At 34.9% G+C, this 14285-nt stretch overlaps 2 protein-coding genes across 7 annotated transcripts in view; both read left to right on the top strand.

Annotated features, from left to right (window-relative positions):
• LOC109836734 (protein BUD31 homolog 2) lies at window positions 9984-11925 on the top strand. Its single transcript, XM_020404722.1, has 4 exons — window positions 9984-10180; window positions 10376-10480; window positions 10599-10786; window positions 11435-11925. The coding sequence occupies exons 2-4, from the start codon at window positions 10387-10389 to the stop codon at window positions 11588-11590; spliced, it is 438 nt and encodes a 145-aa protein (XP_020260311.1). The 5' UTR covers window positions 9984-10180; window positions 10376-10386; the 3' UTR covers window positions 11591-11925.
• Window positions 12746-14285, top strand: part of LOC109836732 (pleiotropic drug resistance protein 2-like) — a 23958-nt gene continuing 22418 nt past the window's right edge. For 2 of the 6 annotated variants that reach the window (XM_020404718.1, XM_020404713.1), the window contains exon 1: window positions 13506-13669. Coding sequence is in view for 1 of the 6 variants with exons in the window: in XM_020404720.1 (XP_020260309.1) it covers window positions 13012-13364 (353 nt within the window). In the remaining 5 variants the exon portion in view is untranslated. The other 4 variants (XM_020404715.1, XM_020404716.1, XM_020404714.1 and 1 more) reach the window with 4 other exon arrangements.

Below are 14285 nucleotides of genomic sequence, written 5' to 3'. Positions count from 1 at the left end.
CGTCGGTCGACCGGTACGGTCGACCGATTAGTTCAAAAACCCAGAGAAGCGACGTTTTAAAGCTAGCGGTCGACCGACGTAAATTTCGGTCGACCGGAAATTCTCTCGGTCGACCGGTGCGGTCGACCGGAAGGCTCTCTGGAACTTTGCTATGAAAAAGAACAACTGTCGGTCGACCGTACCGGTCGACCGAAATCTGATATATGCAAAATTGACAGGTTTTGGGCAGTTTTGAAAATTCGTTAAAAATATCAAATCACATCCAAAAATAGTGAAACTTTGGGAAAAGTTTCTAAATGATGAAATAAACATGTTTGAAAAAGAATTTCTGAAAAATTAATTTTCGTTTGTGAAAACTACCTGTTTTTGAAGAATGCTTAGAAAACCTGTAATTTTTATGAAAGTGAACTTTGATATAGGACTTGTAAATATTCATATGTATATATTGTGCATATAATATATGTATATAGTGAAGTATGGAGGAGCTGTAAACATGAGATAAAGTATTTTAACAACGTTTAATGAAAAACCATCTATATGATAGAAAACGTCAAAAAATCGTGTTAAGTGTATATATATATTGAGCTTAGATATAATCATACTATATATGTAAGTAAACTAACATATACCTAGGTAAATCCACGCAAATGAACTTGAATCTTTAACGCTTGATTAACGCTGTTGAAATACCTGAAAAAAAGAACATAAACACAAAACACTAGAAAACTTATTAGTAATAAATTGTTTGTCAAATCATCATCAAAACTATAGGGTCAACAATCTCCCCCTTTTTGATGATGGCAAACAATTTATGCATGAATATGAAATATATACTGATAATCCACATATAACAAGACCATATATATATATATAAAAGAATCAATTTGTAAGCTATATGTGGTATTTTCTCCCCCTTTGACAACATCAAAAAGGGGAAAATGAAAGATAGGAGCAATGCTCCCCCTGCTTATAAGCATAGAAAAAATAAAGAATTGTATGTCAAAGGCTCCCTCTGTCAAAAAGACTGAATGACATCTACTGATCATATATACAGGAGCTAAACCAACAACTAGCCATCAAACATATGCAAAAATGATACGAGTAACTTAAGTTCTATAAACAAAACATGATTATAGTCTTAACCATGTATTGATCATAACATGATAAACTGGCATAAGTAATTACAAAACATCATTTTAGCATCATAGATTTGCATAAATATATAAAACCTAAACAGTGCAAAGAACTCATGACAGGCAACAAATATTTACCACACGTCAAATTATGAATGTTGTGTCAACAATGCATTGATTTATAAAAGAAATAAATTAAACACAATAGGCCACAAAATATCACATAAGCATTAGAAGCAATATAGTTTTGCACTAACCATGGATTCGTCCACAAGATTGCATTGATTTATAAAAGAAATAAATTAAACACAATAGGCCACAAAATATCACATAAGCATTAGAAGCAATATAGTTTTGCACAAAACATGAATTCGTTCACAAGATAGTAAATTATACATAAAAGATCACACAAAACCATACATAGTTTGTTCCACAAAGTATCATAGAGTTATTACACTCAAATAAAACAGAGTTATCAAATCAGTCATCTCCAAAAGAGAACATCAAAAACAAAGATAGCCATCACATAAAGAAACTCAACTCAGTCATCACCAGCACCATCACCACCATCATCACCACCATCATCATCACCATCATCACCACCTCCAGAATCAGAAGAGCCTGATCCATCAGCAGAATCCTCACCAGAATCAGACTCAGAATTAGAAGGGATCCCGAGAGACTGACGCTGAAATGAAAGAATAGTCCTAACATCCTTCTGAATAGACGAGACTTGCTTCTGAATACCTGAGTACTGAGTCTCAAGGCGATCTAGACGGTCACAAATATCAGAAGTGGAAGAGGTTGAGGCTCTAGAACGGGAGTGAGAAGATGATGAAGGAGTGGAGTCAAGGGCCATCTGCATTCTAGAAAGAGAGACATTATCAAAGAAATCTCTCGTAGATTCAATCTTGGGTTCATTTGTAAGATCAACATTGAAGTGTTTGAAGATGAGGGTGAGAAAAGAGCCAAAAGGTAGAAACTTTGTATGCTTTGATGCCATATTATTGATAAAGATAGTTGCCCAATCTACTTTGATTTTGAAAAAAATGGCGTAAACAGCATTAATTTTATCAGAAGCGAAATGATCAAAGCTACCGGTTTTGGGAATTAAGTTCTGAGCAATAATTCTGGCAATGAGTCTTGCATTAGGATTAAGAGAATTGTTGCTCATTGGGTAAGAGCAACCAGGCTTAAACATGAGTGGGTTAACATCTGGATTACCAACATCAACAGACATGAGATGAACGTCACTTGTTGGGATATTAAGAATCCCCGCAAGTTCGTTGGCAGAAAAAGTAATTTCAACAATTTTCACTAATGATGTAATGGTTAAACTACCATCAGCAGAAGATGTTGTGGACAGGTTCGCATAAAACAGATAAACAAGAAATGGATAATAAGGAACTTTATGTCCCTCATCTAGCAACCTGTCTAACCCAACATTGTGAAGGATAGTCTCAGTGTTATACATGAACAACTCAGAATATTTGATATATCTGGTAGGAATGATTTTCAATTTGCACAGTTCCCTGTATTTCCTAATAAGAGATTTAAAGAGTAGATAATCCTCATAATGTGAGGCTTTTATAGATGAGGAACTCGATTCTGGTTTAGATCTCTTTTTAGGGGGTTTGGGAGGCATGATGAGTTAGGGTTAAACAGATAGAAGAATTTTTTTCAATTTCCTGTAAACAACAATAAATTTAGAGCAAATTAACAAAATGCCCTAAAACTAAAAAACTAGATGAGAAAGTAGACATAAGAACTCAAAAAACAAAAGGTAAAGGAAGAAATTACCCACAAAACTGATGAGAAAGGATTGAAAGTAGCAGCGGTTGAATCCAAACGGCCGACCGAAAAAATTTGGAACCCTAGGTCTGCGATTTCAAAATGAGGAGGAAGAAGAGGGGTCGGGTGTTTTAGGAGAGAAGACAGCGGCTGGGATTGAGAGGATGATAGATCAAGGGTGATGTAGAGTTCGGGTTTAAAAACAGAATCTAATAACAAAACCAAAAACCCGATAAAGAAAACAACGCTCGCTCCAGAATTTCATTTCGCTCGACCGACTCGGTCGACCGAATCGATTACAGAAAGATCGTCGGTCGACCGGGTCGATCGACCAAAGGAAAATAAAAGAAACAGGTAAAGTGAAAAATTGTTTTTGAGAGATTTTATAAAATAGACCTTTTGGAAATATGTTTTATAAAATACTTAAAGTTTTGTAAGGTATATATAAGTATTTTTAATTGTGAAATCATGCAAATAATTTATTTTTAACATTAGGAATATAATTTTTCATTCAAAGCCAAAAAGAAATTATTCAAAAAAAAACAAAACAAATAAAAAAAATACTATATAAGTCTTTTTGGTACCCAAATCATTTTGGTACCACTAAACTTTGGGACATGACCCCTATCATTTAAATCCAAGGCCCTAGGGTTATGAACCCGTTTGGGCGTATTTTGTGCACCGATACGATCAAAGCAAAAATTATAAACATGACCCATACGATTGTAATTTGTGCAATGTAGAGGTTTGAATGGTTTACGTTGACTGAAATGGAATGCACGTGGTTCATTTGCAAAAATAGATTTTTCTTTGTAATTATTTTGCAAACGAGAATTTCTTTTCAAATCGAAACAAAACATGGCCAAATGACCAAAACGACCACAATAATCACATTTATACACATGAGCATGTTTATGATTTACACTATGTGTGTGTACATGTGTATGTGATGTAGAAGCTTGATGGGATGCACAATCATGAATAAGCTTATCAATTTTTGGTGCATTATGACAAAATTGAGCTAAATGGTCTTTATGACCGCAAATAGAACATTTGTGAATTTTGTCATACATATGTGCATAGTGAATAGGTTTCTTAGAAGAATTAACATTGAACTTTGCACATAAGTCCATAAGCTTTTTATTATTAGCAATACAAGTGTTTAGTGTTGAATCTAAGGTAGATATTCGTTTTCTCATTTGATTCAACTCATCATTGTGCATACAAGCATTGCTACTAGAAGTAGGATAAACAAGATTACTCATCATAGATTTCAACTTATCTACTTCTAACATAGCATCACGTTTTTCATGAAGCAAACTAGCATTTTCAATTTTCAAATTTTCATTGCATTCTTTAAGAATTATATTTTCATTTGCAATAAAATTAAACTTAGTAGCTAGTGTTTCATGAGTGGATTTCATATTAACATACTTACTCTTTACATCAATATAGCAATTGTGTAATTTTTCAAACTCAAGAGCAAGTTCATCAAAAGTAATAATATCATCGTTATCGCATACCTCACTAGGGTTATCACCTAGTGGTATTGTACATGGAGATGAGACTTCTTTAGAACTCAAAGCGGGATTTTCCAACGCTTGTTGAATAGCCTCCAATTTCCCTTCATGTGCTTCAATAAACTTCCATAAAGCGTGAGCACTATCAAAATTAGCAAATTTGTTAGAAAACGATGAGTAAAAGGCACTAATCAAATATTCTAACAAAAGCTTGTTCATATTAAACAATCTTTTATCATTTTCACACCATTTGGATTTTTCCAAAATGAGAACAACATAGGCATCCTCAATAATTTCCCATAAATCAAATTGATTAGATTGAACGAAAAGTTTGAATCTAATACGCCATTGAGCATAGGGAAAAATATCCAAACGAGGAGCAATATTAATAGCATATCCTAAGCAAGATGAATCATTCATATCCATAGAGATGAAATGCAAGAGGCACAATAATCAAAATTAGATTAGCACTAATAAGATAACTTGGATCTTTAACTCAAGGCGGTTAGTCCTTAAATCAAAGAGCACCAAGCTCTGATACCAATTGTTAGACCCTAGAGGGGGGGGGGGTGATTAGGGTCTTATGCTAATCTAATCCCAATAAAATCCTAATTAAAATTATATAGATCAATATGTTCTTGCAAGAGATAGATATGAACAATAAGAACAATAAGAATATGCACAAATAAAATATAAACCAAGCAAAACACAAACACACGATATGTTTACGAGGTTCGGTCACCACGACCTACGTCCCCGCTCCTCACCTCGAGGAGATATCCACTATCACAATCCGGTTTGGAAGCCGGAACTTCTACACACTCGGTTTACAAGTTCACCGAAAACTCTCACACTACACAATCACTCAACAATCACACTTTACACACTAAGTGTAGGAATCTAGCCCGTGTCCTCCTCCTCAAGTGTTTCGGTCGACCGAAAATTCTCTCGGTCGACCGGTGCGGTCGACCGGAAGGCTCTCTGGAACTATGCTATGAAAAAGAACAACTGTCGGTCGACCGTACCGGTCGACCGAAATCTGATATATGCAAAATTGACAGGTTTTGGGCAGTTTTGAAATTTCGTTAAAAATATCAAATCACATCCAAAAATAGTGAAACTTTGGGAAAAGTTTCTAAATGATGAAATAAACATTTCTAGAAAATCAATTTTTGTTTGTGAAAACTACCTGTTTTTGAAGAATGCTTAGAAAACCTGTAATTTTTATGAAAGTGAACTTTGATATAGGACTTGTAAATATTCATATATATATTGTGCATATAATATATGTATATAGTGAAGTATGGAGGAGCTGTAAACATGAGATAAAGTATTTTAACAACGTTTAATGAAAAATCATCTATATGATAGAAAACGTCAAAAAATCGTGTTAAGTGTATATATATTGAGCTTAGATATAATCATACTATATATGTAAGTAAACTAAACATATACCTAGGTAGATCCACGCAAATGAACTTGAATCTTTAACGCTTGATTAACGCGTGTTGAAATACCTGAAAAAAAGAACATAAACACAAAACACTAGAAAACTTATTAGTAATAAATTGTTTGTCAAATCATCATCAAAACTATAGGGTCAACAATTTATTAATATAAAAAAATCTTTTCATATCATGCAAGGATCCCTAGGCAAATATGAGTGTCTAAAAAGTTTGGTGGATAACTTTTTACTATCCACTTAAGTTGACACAAGGTTTGCTAGTTTGGTGGATAACTTTTTACTATCCACTTAAGTTGACACAAGTTTTGCTATATATATATATATATTCAATTCTTTTCATGCATATATCCTTTTTTTGTAAATTGTTTGTCATCATCAAAAAGGGGGAGATTGTTGGCCTTCTTGTTTTGATGATGTTTAACAAACAATTTATTACTAATGTTGTTTGTCTAGTGTTTGTGCATTCCTATGTTTTGTAGACAAACAACGTAGTTGGAGGATGGATGGAATAGAGCTTCAACGATCATATCCAAAGGAGGTTGGCGGAATGTCGGTGAAGCTTATGCAATTCAAGTTAAAGATCGAGTTCAAGCTTCATCCGCAAATATATCAAGTCAAGCCTATTGAAGATCAAGATCAAGCTTTGGTATATTTAGTTTAGGTTTTATATTATGTGTGTTAGATACTCTAAGCTCAATATCATATACACACACGTATTTGGTTTCTAAGCTCAAATATTGTATTCTCAGTTTATAGACTTAACAATCATCATATACATATTTTATCAAGTCTATATAATCATTGTGCAAAGTTTCAAAACATTGTTTATGTCAAAACATCAAACTTCATGTATATCACTTTTTTCATGTTTTGAACACTTTTGCAAAATAATGAGATTTCACAATTGGGAAATGCAAATTGGAAAATTCTTTTTGTAACATGTTCAAAATATCATTTTCAAACATTTCTCAAAGTTTCATCAAGTTTGGAATTGATTTGTTATGTTTAAAGGAATTTACAAATTCACGTTTTCGTTCGTGCACATGTTCGTGCATGTTTTACAAAACTGATGAGTTTTCGAAAATGGGAAGTGATATTTGAAAAATTCTTTCTCTGACATGTTTATCTACATGTTTAGAAAATTTTCTCCAGTTTTTACTATTTTTGGAGTTGATTTACTGTGCCAATTAATTTTACAAAATCGTATATGTTAACAGTTTTTTTAGAAACTGTAAATTTGTGTTCAAATATTTATTTCTCTCAACTGGGAAAAGATTTTTCAGAAATTCTTTCTCTGACATGTTATTCTACATGTCTAGAACATTCCCACAAATTTCATAATGTTTGGAGTTCATTTACTATTTTAAATTGATTTTATAAAACAGCTGCGCACTGCTAGAGTAACTCCGGCCGACCGGACCGGTCGACCGGAAATGTTTCTGGAACTTTTTCAGGTTTGTACAGTGCGAGCGGTCGACCGAAAAAAGGTCGGTCGACCGCCTAGCTCCCAGAATGCCCATAATGACTATTTTTTTTGTATCCGTTGGAGGGGATTTTGGTCTTTTGGTTTGGGCTTTTGTTTGAGGTATTGGGAGGCTATAAATACCCCCTTATACCTCAGTTTTAAAAAATCTAAGAGAATGTTTTAGAAAGAGTTTAACAAGGGTTTAAACTTGTTTAAGTGTTGTTTAAGTTTGTTTAAGAAGCTTTTAAGCATTTGAGTGTTTGGGTTTGTGAAATTAACTTCACAAGAGCTTGAGGAGTTCTTCTATTGGTGCTTGAGCATTCAACCTTTCCTCCTTCAATCTCTTGATCTACTTGAGAAGTCTTCTAAACTCTATTTCTAGCTCTTTTTTTATATATTTGATTATTATTGTTATTAAGCTAGAATTATATTGAGTTTAGTTTTGATTTATTTAAACTCATTATTACACACACCCACATTGAGCTTTTAGTATTTACATACATAGTATAGTTGGGTGGTGAGAGATTGTAACTTTGAGTTGTGCTAAATTGAGTTCTCACCTGTATTAGAGAACAAATCATTTGTTGTTACATTGTGAGTGTTGTAGAGTTTTCGGTTAGCTAGAAAACCGTATTGTGAGGGTGGAGTGGAGATCTCCTCGAGGTGAGGAGCGGAGACGTAGGTCGTGGGGACCGAACTCCGTGAGAGAAATTGTGAGGTGTAAACGTTATTCGGGTGAGCGTAGAAAACCCGGTTGTGATAGTGGAATTCTCCCCGGGAGTGAAGAGCGGAGACGTAGGACGGAAGGTCCGAACTCCGTGATCATATCGTGTGTTTGAGTTTGTCATTGGCGTTCTTTTTCATTCATGCCTATTGTTTATATCGCCTTTGTCATTTGCTCTTAGTTCATTTTATCCACTATCTTGTTTATCTTGTTTATGTTTGTATCACCCTTAGTTACATATCCCGTGCATTAACTCATCAGTATATCCATTGCTAGGATATTATCCCTGTTCATATTGTTATCCTAGTACATAATTATTGTATTTCTACTTGCTAGGATAACTTGTTATTAGTTTTAATTGGGCATATAATCGGATTAACGATAGATAAGCCCTAATCACCCCCTCTAGGGTCTAACATAATATATATTATATATATATATATATATATAATATATATATAATAGGTTATTTCTATATATAATCAAATTATATATTATGACTTATATTATCCATATAATGACTATATGATATATAGGTTATATTGGGTCTATCGCTTTCAACTAACAGAGAGAGGCATATTCTCTCTTCCTTACGCCTCCCTAATGAATTACATGATTGAGCGACATTATGGATGATTCCGCTCCGGTATTGAAACGGTTGATTATACATAATTTCTAAAACCCCAAACACACACGCAAGTTTGGGCGTTGAAAACCGACCCCGTCGTTGACCGAATCCATCGGAGCCATGATACAAAAGTCCTATTCATTCAACAACCGCTTAAAATTAGATAAAGGTGGAGAATGGATCAAACGACGACGGGTTCACCCCAAACTTTGGCTGTGTTGGGGTTTTAGAATATGATTAGATCAAGTTCACGGAGCCGGATCATCCACATGTCGCTCAACATGTGATTTTACGAGGCTTTCGTCAAGCGAGGAAAATCCCCTCCTATGACAAGGATACCCATAATCTCTCTCTCTCTCTCTCTCTCTCTCTCTCTCTATATTATATATATATATATATATATATATATATATATATATATATATATATATATATATATATATATATATATATATATATATATATGCATGGACCCTTATATATATAAAGTTTCTTCATATCTTGCATGGATCATTAGGTATCATAAATGGATAGAAAGTTATAATATTAAAACTCCCAAACAAGCAGAATTAAGTTTATTTCGGTTCTTTTTAGTAAACTCCCAAACAATATTTTATCATTCCCCTCTCCTTAATCATTCCCCTTGAGCTATATTGATTTCCTCGACGAAGAAAAGTTCTAACGTTTTCATGGGCATCGTCATTATTTTATTGGGGTTTTTTGGTAGTAGTCCCTTACATCTTTCATATTTTTAATTAGTCCCTCAATCATTAATGTTGCTATTGGATCCCTTAATTCTTAAGTTATTTTGAAATTAGTCCCTTGTATCGATGAATTTCCATTAGGTCTCCTAATTCTTAAGTTATTTTGAAATTATTCACTCAAATCAACAGTATAGTTATCAATTAAAATGATTAATTTGAAGCAAAATTTTGGGACCTATGGAATATAACGAAAATGTTGACAATTTGAGAGACTAATTTCCTTCAAATTGGTAGTTCTGCTCTTGGTTAAGGAATTAATTTCATAATAAATTAAGAATTGGAGACTTTAATAGCAATTTCGATGAAGTGAGGAATTAATTTAAAATTACGGAAGATGTAAGGGACTAATATTGAAAAACTCTCTTTCTAAATTGACATTGAGGTTTTAATTTAAAATTACGGAAGATTTGAGGGACTAACATTGAAAAGCTCTCTTTCTATAAATTTTCTAGATCTAGACTGCTTGATATTTACGCGCATCCGGGTTTCGGGTCCAACCCGTCTAGCCTTTTAATTCCGATAGCAGAGAGTCGATGGACCTCCTCTTCCAATTGCCCCAAAACCCTAATCCGCGCTCCACTGCTCTCACCGTCGAGTTGATCGCCGACGAAGCAATCGCTGAAGAAGAGTTCATCACCGACGCCGTAGACGGCTTCATCGCCCTTTCTCTATTTCGTTGAAGCACTGAAGGTATTTCTTCTGAGCTGTAAAAATTTGTGTTTTTTAGAACAAATTTCCAGAAAGTTCTTGACGAGGTCGAAGTAAGAGGAGAAAACCTTGAAAAATCCCCAAACTGACTAGAATAATTTCAATGTTTATAGATTTCAATTGGTTTTTTTAGAGAAAATTTCTAGTTTAATTTTTGATAATTGAACGCTCGTGAAGGATTGATCATCATGCCTAAGATCAAGACGAGCCGGGTCAAATTTCCTGAGGGATGGGAGCTCATCGAGCCTACACTTCGAGAGCTGGAGGCAAAGATGAGAGAAGGTTTGTGTTGTTTCCCTCAGTCTTAATTTAATTTAGTAAGGACTATTTTTTTTTCGTTAGAAAAGATTATTGTTTGCTTCTAACCCATATGATGACAAATGAAATTGTTAATTGGCAGCTGAAAATGATCCACATGATGGGAAGAGAAAGTGCGAAGCGCTGTGGCCGATATTTCAAATTTCACATCAGAAGAGCCGATACATATATGATTTATACTATCGGAGGAAGGAAATCTCGAAGGAGCTGTATGAATTCTGTTTGGATCAGGGATATGCTGACAAGAACTTGATTGCAAAGTGGAAAAAGGTATGTTTTTTGCACCGTTCTTGTTTTATAATAATAATATATTGTTTCATGGTGTTTGGTTCACAAGGGTGCTTTACATGTATAGTTTCAAAATTCAGATATGATATTAAGATTTCATGTGTGTTTCTTTAAGGAGAATATTTAATCATATATAATTTGCTTGAAAGTTTATTTATAAATAGAAAACTGAGGGTTAAATAATGTTGATCACAAATTTTAATGATGGTATATCCAAATTGAAGCCTTAATATTTATTTTAGGCATCCCCTATAAAGAGTAGACTATTGCCTTTGAGATGAAAGCATCGAAGAATTTTTACGTGGCATGCTCTTACCTAATGTTAATCATCTTTGTTGGGGCTTTTTGTTCAATGTTGGTACCATTGGATGCATATACTCCATTTCTGTTCGTTTTTTACGATAGGAACTGTTAGGCTGATGTAAATAAGTTTCTCTTATAACTTGACTTGAGGGTGATAAAATATGTCATGAGCCACTCTAAAAGTTGGTCAAATTTATACTCAAATATGTGATCTGTTTTTTTCGTCTTTATAATATGTAGTGCAGTTACTTAGTTTCTATGGGTTCATCATCTTTCAGTCTTTACGTTCTGATTTCCTTTTTGCTCTACTTTTTTGAACTTCTGCAGCCAGGTTACGAGCGCCTTTGCTGCCTTCGTTGCATTCAACCAAGGGACCACAACTTTGGGACTACATGCGTCTGTAGGGTTCCCAAACACCTGAGAGAAGAAAAGGTCATAGAATGTGTCCATTGTGGTTGCAGGGGTTGTGCAAGTGGAGACTGAAATCTCTTGCGTGGTGGATGCCAACATCGAATGTCGGGCATTGACATGCAATCATGTCTGGAAAAATTCTCTTTGCCTATGCATTTGAAATGAAAACCTTGTATTACTGTTTAATCTGTGATATATTAGCAGGAAGAGAACGGTGTTAATAACTTGAAGGTATCTTGTTGAGACTCAAGGGTGGCAGTTCCCAGTAGTATCTTTAGGTTATGGAATGAACAAATTGTCATAGTAGTGGAACTGTGTTGTTGCATTGATTCTAGCTTTATTGGATGTATTCTAATTTGGTTGTTACTCTAATTTAGTTGTTCATCAAAAGAGATTTATTATATGTCCACCCTGTGTTATGTTATATTTATTATTTGACATGCTTCCTGTCATAAAATTTGTTATCTCTTGATTTTTCTCTTGCTTATATTTCTGAAGTTGTTTTAGATTGCTTCTCATGTCATATTTCTCCTACTTTTTTGAATCAAATTCGTGACACTGTTGCAGGTTATAAACATACGACCGGTATGGTAGTTTATTGCACTACAAGGTATGAGCCCTGTAACTATTTTTAAACTGCAAACTTAAATTGGGGATCATCTCCTAACCATATGTTTGATTATTATATGATTTTGGTCATGAGTTCATGCACCTTAGTTAAAGGTCAATCTCGTACTTCGGAAAAAAGAAAAGAAAAAAAGATCTCTGTGTAACTTTTGAGTTTGTTACTTAATATGGCTAACAGACTGGAAATTTGGTAGTTCTAAGAGTATCTCCAACAGCTTCTCTAAAATTTTTTCAAAATGGGGAAGCAAAAGTCATATTTTCTAAATTATTTTTACACCAACTCCAACAACTTTCCCATTTTGAAGAATCTCTTTTTTCCTCCAAAAATTTGGAGAATGCTGCATATTTAGGGAAGCTTCCTAATTTTTTCTCCTCCATCCCTATTTTGAGGAATGAAATGAGGAATCCGTTGGACCAAAAATCTAACTATATTCTCTAAAAATGAGAAATGAGGAAGCTGTTGGAGATGCTCTGAGGTTCTGAGGCAACTTCTGCTAGAGGCGAAACGATCACCTTTTGAACATATCTGTGCATGATTTGATTCATCAATGTAAAATGATTTGATTCATCAATGTAAATGAAAAGGAAGATGGTTTTTAAACTGTTTTCCCAGGATTATAGTCTAGTCTCCAGTAGGTCTTTCTGCTTGTAAGAAATTGGTTCAGAGCAGTTAGTGGAGAAATATTAATGCAATCTGAACACTGCCAAATGCCGATACTTTAATGAAAAGGAAAAATTCTCATCATCGCGACCTCTCGATTTCTTTAATTCGCTCTCCTTTCCTCTCCTCTACACATAAAGCACCACCACTATGATCACTACCCTTCGCCCTCCACGAAACCCTAACCCTAGAATTCACCACCAGGATGCCCCTCCCGCTTTCCTCCGACGACATCATCGGATCCACCAGCAGCCGCCGGGGCTGGTCTCGCGGCATGCTTCCACGCACGGCCACCGACGTTTTCAGGCGATATTCCGACGACGACGATGAGGAGGAGGGGAATCTCAAGTGGGCGGTGCTCGAGAAGCTGCCAACCTATGATCGGATGCGAAAGGGGAATTTGAGAAAGGAGGTTGAGAATGGAAAGATTGGGAGTGTTGAGATTGATTCACAGAATCCTGGAGTTAGCGAGAGGAAGCTGCTTGTTGAGAAGATTTTGAAAGTAGTTGAAGTGGACAATGAGCACTTTCTTCCCCGGCTTAAGAGTCGAATTGATCAGTTTAGTACGTTTTGGATTTATTATTATGAATTTTCTTTGGCTCTAATGTGACTTGGAGATTTTGAAAGTAGTTGAAGTGGACAATGAGCAGTTTCTTCGCCGGCTTAAGAGTCGAATTGATCAGTTTAGTGCATATTGGATTTATTATTATGAATTTTCTTTGGCTCTAATGTGACTTGGTTTTGGTTGTGTTTGTTTGGAATTAGAGCGGGACCCGAGCTTCCAATGGTTGAGGTGAGGTTCGAGGATTTGTGTGTAGAGGCTGATGCTTGTGTTACAGAACGCCACATTGAATATCATAAAGGTAATTTTCCTTTACTTGAATTTTGAGAAAAAGTTGGTTTTTAGGGTTTTTGAGATATTGGTCCCCCAAATCTCTTCTATTTTGAAGGAAGGCCCCCAAAACCTGATTTTTTAGTATAAGTTCCCGAATCCTGAAAACCCATTAGTTACACCTAATTAGTTCCTGTAGTTTAAATCGTTAGTTTAATCTCGACTGCTAATTTGATAACAAGGATGGAACCTCAAAAGTGTGAGTCCCTACTCCTAATTTGTGGCTTTAGTCTAAATCTATTAGTTCAATCCCAAATGAAAGTACAACAAGCAGTTTTTCTGTTTTCATGTCATACACCTGTTTTCAATCCCCACTTCTAACGGTCATAAGAGCACAATGCTTCTTCTGAACCCATCAAAACCGCCCACGTTATGTTATAAACTCTATGCACATTTTATGCCCAATGTACTAATTTTGCTAAGTTGATTAAGTTTAGGTGGGAAGTTTATTATTATTTCTTCTTCTTTCATTGGTGATGTTTATTGTTTATAGGCAGCGTTCTGTTTCACTGGGGCTTTCTCCATCCAAGAAAAAGGTCGATAAGATACTTAAATGTGTTAGTGGAATCCTAAAGCCATCGAGATGT

The sequence above is a fragment of the Asparagus officinalis genome, chromosome 4 (genome assembly GCF_001876935.1).
Source record: "Asparagus officinalis chromosome 4, Aspof.V1, whole genome shotgun sequence".
Taxonomy (NCBI): Eukaryota; Viridiplantae; Streptophyta; class Magnoliopsida; order Asparagales; family Asparagaceae; genus Asparagus; species Asparagus officinalis.
The sequence above is the reverse complement of the archived record's forward strand: the minus strand, read 5'-3'. Positions and strand labels throughout refer to the sequence as shown.